Source organism: Rousettus aegyptiacus, unplaced genomic scaffold (genome assembly GCF_014176215.1).
Source record: "Rousettus aegyptiacus isolate mRouAeg1 unplaced genomic scaffold, mRouAeg1.p scaffold_m13_p_8, whole genome shotgun sequence".
NCBI lineage: Eukaryota > Metazoa > Chordata > Mammalia > Chiroptera > Pteropodidae > Rousettus > Rousettus aegyptiacus.
Genome location: NW_023416311.1, coordinates 35,030,630 through 35,049,597, shown reverse-complemented (window position 1 = coordinate 35,049,597; position 18,968 = coordinate 35,030,630). Strand labels below are relative to the sequence as shown.

At 33.1% G+C, this 18,968-nt stretch overlaps 1 protein-coding gene across 4 annotated transcripts in view; it reads right to left on the bottom strand.

Moving 5' to 3' along the window:
* CEP120 (centrosomal protein 120) overlaps window positions 1-18,968 on the bottom strand; it is a 68,461-nt gene that overhangs the window by 11,788 nt on the left and 37,705 nt on the right. For 3 of the 4 annotated variants that reach the window (XM_036225591.1, XM_036225590.1, XM_036225593.1), the window contains 2 exons: window positions 16,817-16,939; window positions 9,423-9,521 (listed from right to left, as the gene is read on the bottom strand). In XM_036225591.1, the coding sequence (XP_036081484.1) occupies window positions 9,423-9,521; window positions 16,817-16,939 (222 nt within the window). The remainder of the gene's footprint in view (window positions 1-9,422; window positions 9,522-16,816; window positions 16,940-18,968) is intronic. The other variant, XM_036225592.1, reaches the window with a different exon arrangement.

The window sequence follows — 18,968 nt, the reverse complement described above, 5'->3', positions numbered from 1 at the left end:
TCTTGTACATTTTCCTCCTATTTCATTAAATTTTACTCATCTTGATCATTTCCTTCTAATTTCCTTAATTTCTTGTTCTTTTATTGAGTGTTTGAAAGGGAAGAGATTTTACGCTTTTCTTATTTTCTTAGTGCACTGAAGATTATATATTTCCCCTTAAGGATAGCTTTCATTAAGTCTTCATGTCTTGATATGTTGTATTTTCATTATTTTTCAGTTCAAAATATTTTCTAATTTCAGTTGGGGTCTCCAGTTTAGCCATGGGTTCTTAGCCATGTAATAAATATCTCCCCCAAAATTGAAAATTATCTTTTAATTAATTCCTAGCTTAATCTCACTATGCTCAGAGACATATTCTAAGCTAGTTTTCTAAAATTTGCAGAGAATTGCTTGATCTAACAAATGAACAATTTCACTAAATGTTCCATGTGTACTAGAAAATAATGTGTATTCTGAACTTTTTTGATCAAGTGTTTTATATAGACCAATGGTTATACTGTCTAAATCTTCTAAATCCTTATTGATTTTATGTTGTTTGCTCTATCAGTTCCCAGGAGAGTTATTGTAAAATCTACCATTATCATAATTTGTCTATTTCTCCTTTTAGTTCTATTGATTTTTGCTTTACATAAGTTGGTGACTGTTATCAGGCACATATAAACTTAGAGTTATCTTCCAGGGGAACTGACCCTTTTATGATTATGAAAACTATCTACAGCAATGCCTCGCTCTAAAGTCTCCTTTGCCTGACGCAAGTATTGCTAGACCAATTTTCTTTTGGTTAATATTAATGTAATATATAGTTTTTTCTCTCCTTAAACTCGACCATTCTGTATCTTTATATTTAAGGTGTGTCCCTTATAAATAGCATACTGTTTTTAAGTTCAGTTTTTAATTTAGTGTGTCTTTAAGGGGAGTATTTAGTCCACTGATGTGTAAAGCACTTGGTGATAAATATGGGTTTAAATCTTTATGTATTGCTATTTTCTACTTGTTCCACATATTTTATGTCCCTTTTCTTGTCTTTACTATTTTAATTTTTCCTTTCTATCAGCTTGTTATTCACTTTTTCCCTTTTTAAAAACTAGTATAAATTAGAACTTTTACAGATAATTTCAGATCAACATACTTTTAACACTTTATCCCTTATCATTTTACTATGAAGGCAATGTCTCCCTCTATGACCACAGCTTTTAAGATTTTCTTTGATTTTTGGCAATTTGACTATGATGCATCTAGATATAGTTTACTTTGTATTTATCCAGCTGAGGGTTAATAGATAGTCTTGAATCTACAGCTGTAATCTTTCTCACTTTTACAGAATTCTAAGCAATATCTTCTCAAATATTGCTTCCCTCTCCCATTCTGTTTTCTCCTGAGGGGTTGCTATAGGGTGAATATTTGCATCTCCCCAAAATTCTTATGTTGAAACCTAATCTCCAATGTGATAATGTCAGGGGGTGGGGCCTTCAGAAGGTGAAGAGGTCATGAAGGAAAGCCCTCATGAATGGAATTAGTGCCCTTATAAAGAGGTCTCTAACTCCCTAGCTCCTTTAGCAATGTGGAGACACAGTAAAGAGATGGCCAGGTATGAACTAGGAAGCAGGCCCTCACCAGACACAGAACTGACTAGGAGCGCACCCTGATCTCAGACTTTCAGCCTCCAGAATTGTGCGAAACAAACTTCTGTTGTTTACAGGTTGCGGAGTCTGTGTCGTTTTGTTATAGCAGCCCACATAGACTAAGACAGGGGTCTGTAGTTACACAGAGGTAATCAGTCTCATTGACTCTATCCAGTATGTCACTTATGTTCTTTGTTATACTTTTCATCTTTTTTTCTCCCTGTTTCACTTTTGATACTATTAACTGACTTATCTTCAGTTCATACATCCTTGCTTCTCCTAAGCCTAATCTGCTATTAATTCATCTGCTGAATTTGTACATTTTACTTGCAATACTTTTCAGTTCCAGAATTTCTATGATTCAAAAGGTTCTACTTCTCTACTACATTTTCCTGTCATATCAGCTATTTTCTAGAACATGGTGATAGTAGTTATTTCAAACTCTGCATCTAGTGACTCCAAAATCCGATTACCTATTGATTTACTTCTACTGAGCAAAAGACATAAAAAGGTGTTCCACAGTGAAGAGGTGTAAGTAGCTAAGAAACATGAAAAGATGCTCAAAGTCAATCAGGGAAATGAAAATTTAAGCCAAAAAATTTTTAGACCCACCAAACTGGAAAAAATTAATACATCTGATAACAGCCAAGTATTAGACATAGTGTGGAGAATAACAACAATTATACACCACTCTTGGAAACTACAGATTTGTACAGCCAATTTAGAAAGCAACTTGGCAATATTTAGTGAAGCAGAATAAATGAGCAAACTCTATTAACAAAAATTCCACTTCTAGATATAAACACTAAAACTTACATGTCTCTTACATGTACAGAAATTTTCAGGGTTGTATTAAGAGTTTAGGAAAAACGTGTCTACTGAAAGAAAACTAAATTGTTTAAGTTTTATAAAGCAATAAAAATGACATATAGCCACTTGCATCAAAATAGCAAAATCTCAAACAATTTTGAGTCACATAAGTGGTCACAGAATAATTATTCAAAGAGAATGATCTACTGTATATAAAGTTTAAAAACATACAAAAGTAACATGTTGTTTACTTATATTTAAAATATATCTTAAAGAAAAGCAAAAGAATAATAAATACCAAATACAGGAAAGTCATTACCCCTGGAGAGGATGTAGTTGAGAAAAGGCACACAGAGGACTTCCAAAGCATTAATAATGCTCTGTTTCATAACCTAGGAGGTACGGGTTGCAGTGTATAAGAATCTTTTTTTTCCCCTCTTTGGAATGTACAATGTATTTCATTTAAAAACTATTAAAAAGGAAAAGTACACTAAATTGTTATTTCTCAATGAGGAGGGGATAAGGTTACCGGCAATTTAAAAAAAAATTTCAGTGTGGCAAAATTGTTATTTTTTTTTTTTGTTACATTGTGCAAGTAAAATTGCAAGGAGGAAAAAAAAGTTAACGGATTTTAGGTTACCTTGTAAGTTTTAACTTGATAAAACTTGAAATACTTTTGTTCTAAAACATAAGAAAAGCCTTTAAATGCCATGAATTTTTAACCAAGGATCCAGCATTAATAATAATCACACATGCACACACAAAAATTAGAGGTTAGTAAAAGAAATCCTCTCTGCTGCCAGGTGCTCTAGGTTAAAGGGTCCTCAATCAAGTGAGTATAATCTTTATTTCGCCTTGGCTGCCTATAAATCCAGAGAGGAGATGTAAACATACATACACTAGACTAAACAGCAGCTAAAATGTGGCCACTACTTACTCTCCCACTCACACATACCATGAAAGTCTGTGGGAAAAAACTTACAACTAAACTAAGGAACTCAAGTAAAGTTTTCTGAAAATAACCCAGAGCTGACAAGTCAGTAGGAGGGCCTGGATGGTTTCAAGACACAGTTTTTAACCACGACTTGGACCTCCAACTGTTTTCTTAAACAAAGATTTACATCCCATCCTTGGCTAAATTACTTATAAATTAATCAAATTAATTACACTGAGTGGATAAGCAGGAGGCTGGACAAGATAGTGCTGATGTCAGCCAATGAAGTCTGTGTTGTTTTAACTAAATATATCAGCTTAGTTTTAAACAGATCTACTGTGCACAAATATGGTAAGGGACCCACGTCCTACCCAAAATTTTAGTTCGGTTTCTTATCCTGAGAACAAACATAGTTTTAATATATCTGACATAATAATTTTAATTTTCTACAATAAATTCATACCTCTTAACAATGCCTTTTTAAAAAAAGTAATGACTTTTATTCTCCTATGTATGTTCTAAGGTGTCAAGAAATGTTTTAAAGTAAATATGTTATTTAGAACACAAGGAGTAAAGTGATAATCTTGGATATTCATAGAACAATTTAATTCAAGTATTTGGTTTAAAAATACTTCTATGGTATATTTTCATGGAGATGAAAAAAAAAATTACCCCTTAAGTTTCTCACAACTAAAACTTCTTAAAGTTATTGTTATAAAAGTGTACCAAAGATCCCAAGTCCCGAACGTATGGGTATTACATCTCTGTTTTCTAAGTTAGGACCCATTTTAAGTGATATTTCTTTATATTTTACAGCTGTCACCTACCTAATTACCAAAGATCAAAAAGTTTACAACTTGGAAACAGACTCTTAGGGTTGTGAATCTGAAGAAAAGATTTTTCCCTAAATAATTAGAAGATTATGATTTTTTAATTCACAAATTGGCTATATAGTAGGTCACCTTTGAGTAATGGAAATCTCTGTTTAAACATTCTTTTGGCAATAGGCACCGAGCATTAGATCTTACTTCCAAGCCCTACCAGCTGGGTTTTGTCATTAACATTTATTAACAATCTAAGATATGGCTTTTGCTGTCTAATCCGTACTACACAAATGTTTTGTATGGCCCTCCAGAGGATTTTGCTGTGACAAATTACTGGCAGAGATTATAGCCCTGTGGCTATTCACCAGAGGCAATGTAAAATTAACATGGTACTAATCCAATTTAAACAAAAAGTTGCACAAACAATCTTCTGAACAAAAGCAGAGAATTCCAATTTTATATTGAAACACAATGTGTTTTCAATAAAAAGTTTTAGCAAAAAATTGAAGTAATTTTTACACATATGAATTGTCTTTTGGATAAAGTTATTTATTAATTTTAACCTTCCAAAAACAGCTAGTGGCAGAGCACAATTCACTTTGGTAATTTCAAGGTCTATTCCATTTTTTAAAGTGCTGCATCCCGAATGTGGTCTGTAGAACATCAATGGTTCCTACTGACCTTGAAATCTGTCTGCAGTGTTGTTTCTAAAGCAGAAAGTTTGTGGGATAAGGAACAGAGGTGGTCTGTAATGAAGATCACTACACTCAAAGAATGAGGCTATTTTCTTTCATGAAGTAGAAGTGTAGGGTTGAACTAGTAATTTATGTTTTCTTCTTAATACACGTACAGTAACTTAAGTGAAAGGACCCATCTGAACTTTTGGGATAGTCTCTCTCTTATGAGGAACAAATAGTTAAAATTACTTTGCCAATGGTTTTTAGGCAAGAGGGTAGAAAATACATAGAAAGAAGTAGAAAATAATGGTTCGAATATAAAGGAGAGACTACCTCAGTATCTCACTGTAACACTAACGAAGACCCATGAACATGGGGGCTTCTATTCAGAATATTATTTTACTTTTGTTTATTTTAAAAACTACCTGACTGAAAACAATGTTATCTGTTAATACATACACATGAACATAATTTACTCAAAGTAAAAAGTACTTGTGTGGATATTTCTTAATAAGATGCATGGCAAACAGGACAAAATTCTTTTAATAATTAACGATTACTTGTTTCTCCAAAGGAAATGCCCCAATTAGCAACTAACACTTTTACGTCTTCATTACTAATTTTGACAAAGCCTTATAATCAATTACCATAGCATAAGTCTCTTATCCTTCACTCTACAACTTTTTCAATGGTAGGCACCATCTTCCATGTCTTCCCCAGAAATTATTTGAAATAATTTCAAATCTAAGAGTGAAATTTAAAACCTGCCTTTGAAATGTTTCTCCCTTAGCTTTGAGTGATGAAATATAACAATGACCCTGTGGCCTTTCATTTTTATAATACTTATTTGCATTTCTCATCACCTTGCTATTTTCTTGTTCAATATCACTTTTCTCAGATGAACTTTTAAGTTCCTCATGGGAGAAAATTTCTGTAACTAGAGCATTAACTACTGTGCAAGGTGCAGAGTAGGCTCTTAAACAGTACTTGCTGGATGAAACAATGAACAAATAAAATAGCTATTTTTACCCAAACTTTATACCCAAACTTTAGGGAGCATACCTACCGACACTCTTGCATATATGCAAATTTAGTCCTTATGTGTTTTCTTTTCCCTTCTGTGCAGTTTTCTACAGAATATCTACTAAAATTACCATCCAAATACAAAGTACTGTTATAATTCAAGTTATATCCTATCCCACTCCCCTATCGCTATTACTATACAACAACCTCCTGCCTGTTCTCTATACCTAAAAATTTTAAATTTGTTGGTGCCTATGACTTCTTTAAATAGCTAGTCAGTCACAAATCCCGCCAATATTTATCCTGTTTATCTATGTTCAAAGCTACCATCTAATTAGATCCCCATCGACTGAAACCAAGAACATTACACAATAGCTTTATGGCTCAGCTCCTTTTAACAAGAGTTACCGTTTGCTGAGCGCATACTATATACGAAACACTGCATTAAATGCTTTAAAAACTACAATTCTCAGAACAACCTGTGGGAAAAACTTCACTGTACAAATGAGGAGACCAATCAGAAAAGTTAAATTACCCAAGTTGCAGAGGTAGTTAAGAAGTACAGCCAAGATAAAACCCAGGTCTTGACTCCAAGGCCTGTTCTAAATTACTACATATGCTGCCTCTGACAGAATGTGTATCCTGTTATTTTTAAGACATACTCATCACATTATTTCCTTGCTCCCAATTCCACAGTGACTCCTCCCTATTGAATGTAAATATCTTGGCATCATGACTTTATATTAGTTGCATCTCTCTCAAAGCCACTTTGATTCTCATTATCAGAGTTAGTTGATCTAACAGTCGATGATGCTATTTTCCTTGCTAATATGTCGAATCATGTCATCTTCTGCCTCAATACTCTGTCAGAAGTCCCTGAAGTCTTCCATGGCTCACTTTCTACTTCTGGAAATTCTTTCATTATTTGGCTTTTATGGAATGAAACTATAACATTATAAAGGGGGAAAGACCTGAGCCTGGACTCTGATTAAATGGCTCCAACCTAAGCTCTATCACTTAGTACTTTTGGGATCATGTGCAACTTACTAAACTTTTCTAAGTCTCAGTTTCTTTCATATATAAAATGAGAAAAATATGACCTGCTATATAAGGATCTTGGATAGGATTAAATGAAAATATATGAAAGCACAACACTTGGCATATAGTAAGCCTTCAACTAATACTAACTGTTCTATTAGTATCATAATTATCTTCCTCTTTCTCTTTAGTTGCTATTTCCCTTACCAGCTTCCCCTTCCTTCTCCTTACACATTAGAATTCTGAGTTCTGTCATAGCTTCAATTATCACTCTGTAAAGGATTACTTAATCTATTTTTAAGTCCAATCATCCTCCCATTCTCTCTAACAGCTTGCTAAATTTCTATAAAAATTAAAATGTCCACACTTGTAAAGTCCTTCCTATCTCCTCCTTTCCACACTGCAATCAACTTATTGTCTTAATAACCACATTTCCAATACTAAGGCTTGAGCTCTTACCATCATCATTGACTTTCAACTCTGCATTCCAATCAGGTATATTGTGCTATAAAGAACCTACCAAAACCATGTCTTTTAAAAGAATCTCATCCTGTTTCCCCCGCTACCACTTAAGTTCTGGTTCTTATTACCTGAAATGACCTCTAAAATGAGCCCTCCTCTGTTCTCTAATTAGAGTCTATGCTTTCTGACTTCATGCCTCTTTGCTATAATCATTCTATTCATTATATTTACAATACCCCCACACTACTACATTCCTAAATCACAACCAATACTCCAGAGGTCCATCTCAAATACCTTCTCTTCTATAACACCTTTGCTGATCCCTATTAAACAGATGTAACTCTGTACTGAGGGCTCTGTATGGTTCTTTTCAGGACTCCTACTACGAGGCAGTAAATGTTATATTTATAGTTTTCTTCTCTATTACTGAATTGCAAGCTCCCTGAAGGAAAGACTTGTTTTACTTAAATCTATAAATCTAGGGCAGTGTCACGAATATAGGAGGCCTGCAGTACTATTTACTGGTTTATCTTCAGTCCCGTGAACATATATAAAATATTTACTACAGTTAATAAAGTAGTCCCTCCTCCTCTGTGGTTTCATTTTCAGTGGTTTCAGTTACACATGGTCAATCATGGTCTGAAAATATTAAATGGAAATTCCAGAAATAATTCATAAGTTTAAACCGTATACCATTTTGAGTAGTATGATGAAATCATACACCTATTAGTCACTTAGTAGCCCTCTCAGTTATCAGATCAACTGTCATAATATTGCAGCATTTGTGTACAAGTAACCATTATAGTAGCCTGATGCTATGTCATTCACCTCACTTCATCTCATCACATGAGCACCATATCATATCACAAGGGTAAGTACAGTACAATAAGATATTTTGAGAAAACGACCACATTAACATAACTTTTATTATGGTATAATTATTCTATTTTATTATGTTATTGTTAATCTTACTGATAAATTAAACTTTATCCTATGTATGTATAGGAAGAAGAGTATATAGGATTCAGTATTACCTGCAGTTTCAGGCATCCACTGTGGTCTTGGAATGTATCCTCTGGGGATAAGGTGGGGCGGGGGGAGGGGTACTACTATATTAAGCTTATAATCTCAACTCATCTACAAGCTGTGTTGGCATAGTTTGCCTTATTTATTCTCAAGTAGTCTAGTACATACTCCTTTGTGAAGGCGGTAAGCATTTAGTACAATACTGCAAAGACGTTTAATAGCATTTGATGGTTATGAAGACACACTAAGAAAAATACAAATCTGAAAGACTGTGTACCAAATTCAACTCAGAATAAAGCACGCACTAAAGAAAAACAAAACTTAGAATAAACTAACCATTATCTATCTTAAAAAGTTTTAGGTCAAGTAGATTAGATTCGAAATAAAAATCTTGCTCACAATTTATTTGATCGTAATCATTTGAAGAAATAACACCCAAAATTAAGATATATTTCTCATGAAGCTAATAGCACTTGTTATCAGTAGCAGGAAGGGAAAAAAATGTAAGACTAATTTAGGAAACTATTAAACTTTTGTAAAATTATACAAAAATTCCCAGTGATTCCTTAGTTGAATAAATTACCGTCTTCCTAAGAATAACATTTAAAATATGTTCTTAAATTTGAGGACATGTTAAGTTTTTTAAGTTATCCTTAAATTTCTCCCCTAAAAGATATTCCCAATAGAAAGAAATTAATCCTGAGAAAAAGAAAGGTAGTTTTAAAAGTGAAAGTAAAAGAAATTATCCCATTTCTTCTAGGGAAAAGGATAGTTGGCAATTTAAAAAAAAAAAAAAAAAGACCTAGAAATTTCCGTTTTTAATTTTAAAAGAGGAGGATCTTACATATAACACTTTTAAAAAAATAGCCCCAATCTCAAAAATAACACTGGAGAGCCAGCTGCAGATATCTGAACATAACAGGTAATGCCAAATATGCAAACTCGTAAAGAATCAAGGGAAAAAGACATAAAAAGAATAATCCATCATCAGCTATAAACCACATACCTGTTTAAGTCTGGCGAGTTCTTTCAAAGCTCGTCCCCACTGCTGCTTGTAATGCAGTTTAGACTTAGTTGCAGATTCCAACTTTCTTTCAAGTTCAACCTAACAGTGATTAAAATCATATCAAGTGAAACACTATACCACTGTGTACAATCACTGAAAGATAATATATACAAAGAGTCTGGCTTAAGAAAAGAGTTTATATAGTGTAACATACGACATCATCTAAAACTGTTATATAATTTACTATAAATATTATGGCACATGAACATTTTCTTGTTTAAAATATAGTCGTATTTTTACTGCCTAACAGCCTATACTGAAAGGAACTGAATTAGTAGTCTTAACCTCCAGACAGTTACTATAAATGTATTTAAAAGATGTATATTACATAAAGATCAGAGTGAAAAATACATTTTTTTTTTTTTACAAAAAGTTCTGTTAACATTCCAATTTTGCTGGCATTCTAAATCTGAGAAACCAAATGATTCCTTTTAGAGGCCTTTCATTATGTGGAATTTTGTCTTACAATGAAGAAAGCTGATAAATTCTTTTTTTAACTATATTTTGGCAAAAATCATAGAATACTGAAAACAGTGAAATGTTTAATTAGAAAGCAGTTTACTAAGAAAGAGTACAAAGTCAAAAATATTTTAAGAATGTTAAAATAAACCCAAGTAAAAAAAATAATGCTCCTAATAACACTCATCTTTTATTTTCTATTTTTCCTCAAATATATAAAGAAAAGCATGAAAGTGATTCAATTAAAAAAATAAGGTTATTTATACTTGCAGCAGCAGGCAATCTGTTGTGCATGAACTGAGGCCAGCTTGGCTATGTTTTGGAATGTACTCTTAATGTTTCAACCCAAGTACCAAATGAATGCATATAGCCAACAGACAGGTTTACTGTTTAAGTGATAATGCAATAATGTGCCTGAATTACAGTAAAATACTGTTACTCTAATGACCTAATTTTTTTTTATATCAAGACAACTTTTTCCCATACACGCAATTCCTAATTTTTGCAAGAAAATAAAACTAAAGACATTATCCAAAAATTCAAATTTCAGAAAACTCAAATGAAAATAAAATGAAAGGAAAAGCACTTCACAAAAGGCCAGAACCTTTTCTGTGGTAACATATGTCTTCATGAAGTCGCGGTTTTTTCTAATCCCTACTGCATGGATTTAAATGTGTTGACATTTCACAACTAGATTCACACATCTTAAATTGAATAATACTCTGAGATTATCAAAGATGATCTCTTTCACTTACACGCCAAAGGTTTATACATATTACTTTGGTAATTTAACAATAGGATATATGTCAGAGGACTAGGAAAAGTCTTTTTTATAGCTGTGAGATAAGAGTAGCATTCAATTAGAAGGCACTCATATTTATGGGCCTTAGAGAAAGTCTAGTGTCCTGGATGGGCCCAAGGATGAGGGTTAGGGCAGAGAAGAACCTAGAGTTATTGCTTATACCCAATGGACTGAATCTGTCAGAAAAAGCTGTCTGGGTAGGTTATATTGCTTTTGACATGATTATCAAAATATTTCACATTTGCATATTCACACTAATTTAAAACACATGTATAGCCAATATATATAATTTTATTTTTAAATTAAAAAAACTAGCTAGCAAATCCGAGACACAGACCTCATTTTTCTAATTTATTTCTATTATCAAGTCGGTGACTCCTTTTATTTTTAAGGATACAGATGTTTCTGTGATTCTAAGGGAATATACGGACCCAATTCTCAGCACAATGCACACAACCAAAGACCTTGAGTTAAAGGCCCTTGTGAGTTTATCTGAGACTTGGTGAAGGCTTTGCACTTATATGTCATATAGTTTCTCCCTGAAATATTTTTCGGTTTTATTCTTTTATGTTCCTACTGCCATTGCCTTAGTTCAGGGTCTTCTCATCTTCTCGGCCTCATCTCTATTCCATTTACAAATCCTGCAAACCACTATTAGAACAATTCACACCCTACTAAAAAAATCTACAACCTACTCTGCCTACAGTATTGAGCCTAAACTCTTGTGCCTAGGTTTCAAGGCACTCCAAAATATAATTTCCATCCAACTTGCTCTTGCTCAACTTACTTTCTTGGTCTTCCTCAAAAGAAAACCCTCTATGCCAAACACCAGTTTGGTGTCCCCTACATGTCCCTCTCCTTGCCAAGTTGCTTCCTGAGTCTGTCAATTCTTTTTTTTCCTCTGCTTACTCAAAACTTCAGGCTCGGCTCAAATTCTACTTAGATTTGCAGTTGTCTTAAAACTACTGTATTCTGAACACCAAGTGATTTTTCTGAACTGTAAAGAGTATCTATCACAGTCCCTGGTTTTGATTATACAAGGTCATTTAAACCTCACAGAGCCATGTTCTCCATTTTACTACAAACTCTTTAAAAGTGAGGTGCCAAAAGGATAAAATACTATTTACCTTTCATTTTTCATTGTGCCATAAGAGGTGAACACACAGTAGATACGCAACAAATATTCTTAAATATATAAATTTTAGCTTCTGTCTTCAACCTCTTTATGACCTATAAAACTATGCTTTCCATATTTTACTTTTTAAAATCTCAATTATTTTTAAGCACTCTAAAAGACATTTTCTAGCTAAAAGCAAATCATAAACTATTATTCACTTCTTATATAAAAAAGAGAATCAAGAAATACATTTGGTAAAACTGTATCTTAATATTAACATATTTTTAGACCATTTCAGTGAAAATGAAAAAATTTGTTATATTTAAGAAACTGCATAATCAGAAAAAAGTTTTCAATCAGACATAACCAGAAATTATGGACTTAATCAGGTAATTTTTCACTTATGTCTTTCTTTTTGTGTTTTTATGTCTTTGTTACTACTTAAGAAATAAGATTCTGCCCTCTTCTGGCTCCAAAAAAATTTACAAAGAATTTTCAGAAAAGCTGAGCAGCTGTGTTTTACCAGGCACTTAAACATGCTGAGTGAATTCATTAGATCTGATACAAAGACAGTTCAATTATGCATTTTTCTCCTCTCAAATTTATGATGCTGTTTACACTTTTAATGTTTAGTGATTTTTATCTTTTTGGTAGAAGTATAGATAGAAGGAGGAATTTTTAAAATCACTTAAAATTTCTGTGGTGGATTTTATCTAGTCTATATTCAGAAAAGATGAATAAGATAACGCTTCTGTTCTAATTTTGAGATATGTGGTCTCTGAATTTCCCCAAGGTAAAATAGAAATATTCCTTGATAGCTACTTAACAGAGCTTGTGAGAATTGATAAGATATTGTTTGAGTGCTTCAAATATCTCTGGTAGGTACCACAGAATTCATATTTATAAACATGGAAACACTTTAATACTCCATCAAAAGACGAGTGGGAAATATCTGGCTGGATTCAAGTTCAATGGTAAAAATATGAGAAGGCCAAAAATGAAGAAATGAAGAGATTGTTTAAGTATGTAAGAAGCAGAATTAACTAGACTTTGCAATTAAATAGATGGGGTAAGAAGAGGAACCAAAGACAGCATGATAACTGATAGACCACAGAAACATTTAATGAGTTCGGAAACACTAGAAGAAACCAGTTAATACCTTCCTCAACTCAAAAGACTTTTTTTTTTTTTTTTTTTTACCATACTCTTATTCTTATCTCTAAATTTTCTATATATTCACCTTTTTTTGCCTTAGTGTTTCTTCTTTTCAAGACTAACTTCTCTGAATCTAGACCACTATCTTACAACATGTACAAAAATTATTCAAAATCAAGACTTGAATATAAGACATGAATTATTAGGAAAAAACACAGGTGGTAAGGTCCTTGACATCAGTCTTAGAAACGTTTTTGTGAACCAATGGCAAGAGAAACAAAAGCAAAAATAAATTGGACTATATCAAACTAAAAAGCTTCTACGCAGAAAAGGAAACCTTTAACAAAACAAAAAGACAACCAACCAAATCGGAGAAGATAATTCTAAACGATAGTTCCAATAAGAGGTTTGTATCCAAAATACATAAATAACTCAAACTCAACAAAATAACCCAATTAGAAATGGGCAGACATCTGAATAGACATTTTTCCAAGGAAGACATAGAGATGGCACACAGACACATGAAAAGATGTTCATCATTCATTATTAGGGAAATGCAAACCAAAATCATGATATTACCTCACACCTGTTAGAATGGCTATTATCAAAAAGACAAGAAATAACAAGTGTTAAAGAAGATATAGAGAAAAGGCAGCCCTTGTGCACTGTTGGTGGGATGGTAAACTGGTGCTGCCACTATGGAAAACAGTATGGAGTCCTCAGAAAATTAAGAACAGATTTACCAAATGATCCAGCTATATCACTTCTGAGTATTTATCCAGAAAATACAAAAACACTAATTTGAAAAGTAACATGTACCCCTATGTTCACTGCAGCCTCATTTGCAATAGCCAAGATATGGAAACAAGCTAAGTGTCCAACAACAAATGAACGGATAAAAGAAATGTGATATACTACTACCAGTGGAATACTACTCAGCCATAAAAGATGAAATATTGCCATGTGCAACAACATAAATGGAACTTGATGGAATTAAGCTAAGTAAAATAAGTCGGAAGGAAAATGACAAAAAGTATGATTTCGCTCATATGTGGAATGTAAAAAAAACAAAACAAAACAAAAACAAACTTATAGGATAGAGACAACAGATTGGTAGTTACCAGAGAGGAAGACGGTGGGGTAGGGCAAAATGGGTAATGGGAGTCAAATGTATAGTTGACGGATAGAAACTAGACTTTTGGTGTTGATAACACTACAGTGCATAGAGACTGAATTATAATGCTATACACTTGAAACTTATATAATGTTATAAACCAATGTTACCTCAATAAAAAAAAGTAATGTAAAAATACAAGATACAATAAGGTACAACTCCTTTACAAAAGAAACTCACTGCCTACTGAAAGGAACTCGGTATTGTTAATTGCAAGTAAAAAAAAATGACTGAGTCCTCTATGCTAAACCATCCCCATCTCTCTTAAAGCATTAGTTTGTTCTTGCTATTTATTTCTAATCCACAATCTAAAAATATCCTCATATTTTCCTACCCAGAAATAAGCTTTTCTCAATAGTGTTGGGGCTACACTGGTTTTCTTTTCAATGCTGAATTATTATCCTCTGCAATTTGGCTTCTCAAAAGTCAGAGAGACTTAACTGCCAAGCATACGGCCTTTCCTCAACCATTCTTGACCTTCCCTTCAAGAGAGATTACTTTTATTTCCTTATTCTTGAAACTCCTTTTTTTTTTTTTAAGAGGGCACCACACTAGACTGCTTTTTTTCACTTCTCTAAATCTTGTTAGCCTTATTCTCTGACCCTTGCTTTTTGTCTGTGAAGCTGAACTTTCCTCCTAAGTTTTATTTTCAGTTTTCCTTCCTAAACATTCAAGCAATTTCACCTACTTCTAAGGTTACTTTATTCAAATAACTCCCAAATCTGTATGTCTAGCCCTTTTCTCTCTTCCTACTATATATTTTCTCATATTTAACCATGTTTAGTGAACTTCTCCCCTTAGATTATTCTGCTAACACAGCAAATATAATATGTCTAAAATCAGAATTCTATACAACTTCTACCTCCCCAAACAGTTCCTTAAAATTCTTCATTCCTATCAATATTAACATTCATTAAGCCAATCTTATAAACTTGAGAGTAATCTGACTTTTCTTACCAGATGAAATATGAGTTAACTTAGCACGTAAGGTCTTCCCACATATAGTCGAAAATGACCTTTATTTCCTGCATTCTCTTATCAGGCCTATTTTTATTTTGAAGCTACTACTATGCAATAGACTTTTAAATCTCTATACATCTTCTTGGAACGACTTTACCCACCTTTTTACCTATTTGAAATTTCGACTATTCTTTACATTCTATATCTAATTTTACTGTTTCATTATACTTAATGTGTTGATTGTAGTGGAAGTGACTTTGTTTTCCCTTTGCATTCATAGCATTGAGTAAGAGAAAGTTAGATGATACTTGCTCTTATTTGCCTTTCACTATAATTATTTGCATAATATCCTTGTCTCTTCTTGTAACTTATTATTTACTTGACTCTATCCTGAAGCATTTAGTACAGTGTCATAAATGATACACCTTTTTGCTGGATAATGAAAACCAATTGTATCTATCAGCATCCTGCCAGGAAACCAAAAATCACTCTAGGTCTTTCAAACAGAGGTGATTTAATACAGGCAGCTTGTTATACAGATTATGGAAGAGCAGAAATGCCACAGGGGCTATACTGAGGTAACCTAGTGATTAGCAACAGCAGGAAGCCCCTACCTGTCCTGGGTAAGAGGGACTGCAAAAGGAAGTACCAAGGAGTAGTGGTTCCTGCTGTCAGAAAACAGGAAACTGAGGGTTGTCCAGTGAACTAGAACCACAGTGGGGACTGCCCAAAGGAAGTTAGAGGAAAGTCTCTTGGTGATGGAATCATAAAAAGATCCAACTATTGCCAGAAAAAATAAGGGAACTGGAGAGACCAAGAGAAGATAGAACTACCCTAGCATCTTCCCAACTCCCATCCACCAATTTTCTGTTAGTGTCTCCTAGTGACCAAATTTATAGGAAAGAAAGGGCAAGGAAGTCTTCGATACAAAGCCGAATAGGAAAAAAATGGCAGTGGCTGAATATTAAATCCTTAAATTTCTAAAAAAAAATTTGTTTGTTTAATAATGCCTAAAAATTATCAAACTAAAAAATGTATGAGTGCACATTTTCAAATTTAGGTTATGTGTTGGACATTATACATTTTTAATGCCTAGACACTAAACATTTTTTCTGTTTTTAGGGAATCCCATTATAAATGAGAGGCAAGACTTGGCTTTCAACCACAGGAAACAAAATAGGGTGGATATCCCTTCTTCCAATCTAAGAGAGTATAGGTCTGTGATTTAAATGAAAGCTCCAGATTGGGACACTGAATCTAATGGGTAGTAAGATGCAGGCAGTATTCACAACAGCTACCGCAAAATGGTATGACACTAGAATTGAGATACAGAATCCACTGGCATGGCAGTGATGGCACCAAAAGTGGCATCTTGAGTTGACTGTTTTGTGACAGGGCAGGCCATGCCTTGCTTACGCCAGTTCCTGCCCATATTTTAAAATTGGTTCTTCAGCCTTCTGACAAGTTTGTGAATTCTCTTAGAGTTCTGTTGTGAGCAAGCAAGGGCTTTAATTAGTATAAGCTACTGACAATGTCATGTGCCTTGCATTCTCTGATGTGTTGATATCAGAAAACTACAGTAAAAGATTATTACATTGTATATACAAGTGTCACTTATAGATTTTATAAATTGATTAGAACTAGTTGCTATAAATTGATAAGGGTACCTTTTCCAAGGTGAGAAGATCTATTTCAGACTGTAGACGAATTTCTGGTTTGTTCCTTTGCTGATCCTTGAACTGATGGAACTCTTTTTCTAAAATCTTATACTTATTTTCAGCATCATTAAGCTGTATTTTAAAAACACAGTATTATAGCCATGTTAAAACAATAGTACACATCTAGAATTCCAGAATTCAAGTGTCATTTTTTTCTTATTCTAAAGTAAGTTCATAGCAGAAAACTTAGAAACATGAGAAAAATTAAGATCACTAATAATTCTAAAAATTTAGTAAATCAACTGACAGTATATAAAAACATTTTGAGTATGAAATTTCTTATAAAACTGGTATCATGAGAATATTTTCGTTAAATTTTAGAGGGCAAATGAAATAGTCACCTTATAAAAATACTGATACTTTAGAAAGATGTCATCCGTAAGAAGACTGAGCATTACAAACATATCAGATTACTATCAGTGAAAAAAGTTTAATTTTAATGCGGTATTTATTGATCTTATAACTGGATACTGCATGAATCTCATAATTCAAATATGATTACAACTTAAGGTAATTTAAGAATTATTTGGCTCAACCTTTCATATTTATAGGTAAGAAAACTGAGGGTCAAAAGAGCTAAATAATTAAGGTAGTGTCGAAGAGCTAGTAAGCTAGTCACTAGCAGAGGCATGAATAGGATTCAGATCTTTTATGCCCTAGGATAATGCTCTAATGTAAAGCAGGCAATATTCCTTAAATTAAAAAAGATAGATTGCCTTGACTGAACACTCTATAATTTTCCTTAGAACCATTCAGAACTTCCAAAATAAAATGATATAAAGATGTTCATTTCAAATCTGAGTTTTTTTTAATCGAATGCAAACAAGCACTGTTACAGATGCTTTCCAAAAACGTAAACCAATGTAACTATCCATCATTAGATAAACCGATTATCTCTACTAAGACATAGACTTAAAAATGTGTGGCAAAAAAGGAAATTAAATTATCAACAATAAATTCTTGTTTTATGCCAATAAATACAATTCTGATTGGGATTTATCTAGCAACTTTAACTAACGAGGTATTCCATACATATAAATATTCCGTATAACAGAAGTTCACTTCTTTGAATATCCAGACTTTTAAGGTTGAATAGAAACACTTATAAACTATCTTACTTTTCTGTTTTAAACAAAACCTAATAAACTTAAAATCTGATATTTTTCCCACCATTCAGGACATTATCATAAACAATTATCGTGATTACAATCAGGTTGTAAAGCAATAAGCTATTAGGCATACTGGGCTCTTTTTCCTTTGATAAGTGGTCCATAAATTACACTAACTTTTTTTTTTTTTTTTAGTTCTGGTAACTGCTTTTCTTTGAATATATATAGTTTATCTCCTTCAGCTTTGGCTGACAGTATGTCTGTCTGTCCCTCCTACTTGTCTAGTTACAACTGCACATATAGTACATGTAACTTGGCTCAGAGTAAAGGCCTAAAAAGTTTTTCTTACATATAAAATATGAAATGTTTATAGTCATGGGCTTAGCAATTGGGCGTCTCAGAAACTTCAGCTCCCCACTCCCAGTTTTTTCCTTAGTCTTAGATTGTTTTAGAAGTACCCTATGTAATTTTTCTAAAAATACCAGATTCTTCCCACAGAGGTATTTCCTCCAAAGATGTAAGCTAATTACACCAATCTGCAACAGGGTGGAGACCTGGGTTTTTTCCCCAAGAACTCCCCCGGTGATTCTAGTAACTGTCAGCAGCCTTGGTTCTAAATGGCTGAATCTTCCTGCTAAGTGGCAGAAGAGAAGCATTACTGGTGAATCCCATCATAATTGCCTACTTTTATAACTTTGTTTCACATTTTAAATGAGATCTCCATAACAATCAAATACATATTTACAACCACTTAAATAATGTGACCTTAACTGACTTTGAACTGCTATGGAAATTATTTTTCATGCAAAAATTTACTGAAGACATTAGAGGCATGCATTGTATATCTAATATTTACAATACATTTTTTCAAGAAAGATACACTTAATTTTTAACAGCTTGATCCTTTTTTTTTTTTTAAAGCAAATATTTATTAAGCCCCAATTATACAATAAAGAATGGCTAGGCTCTAGGCATAAAGGTATAAACTAAAA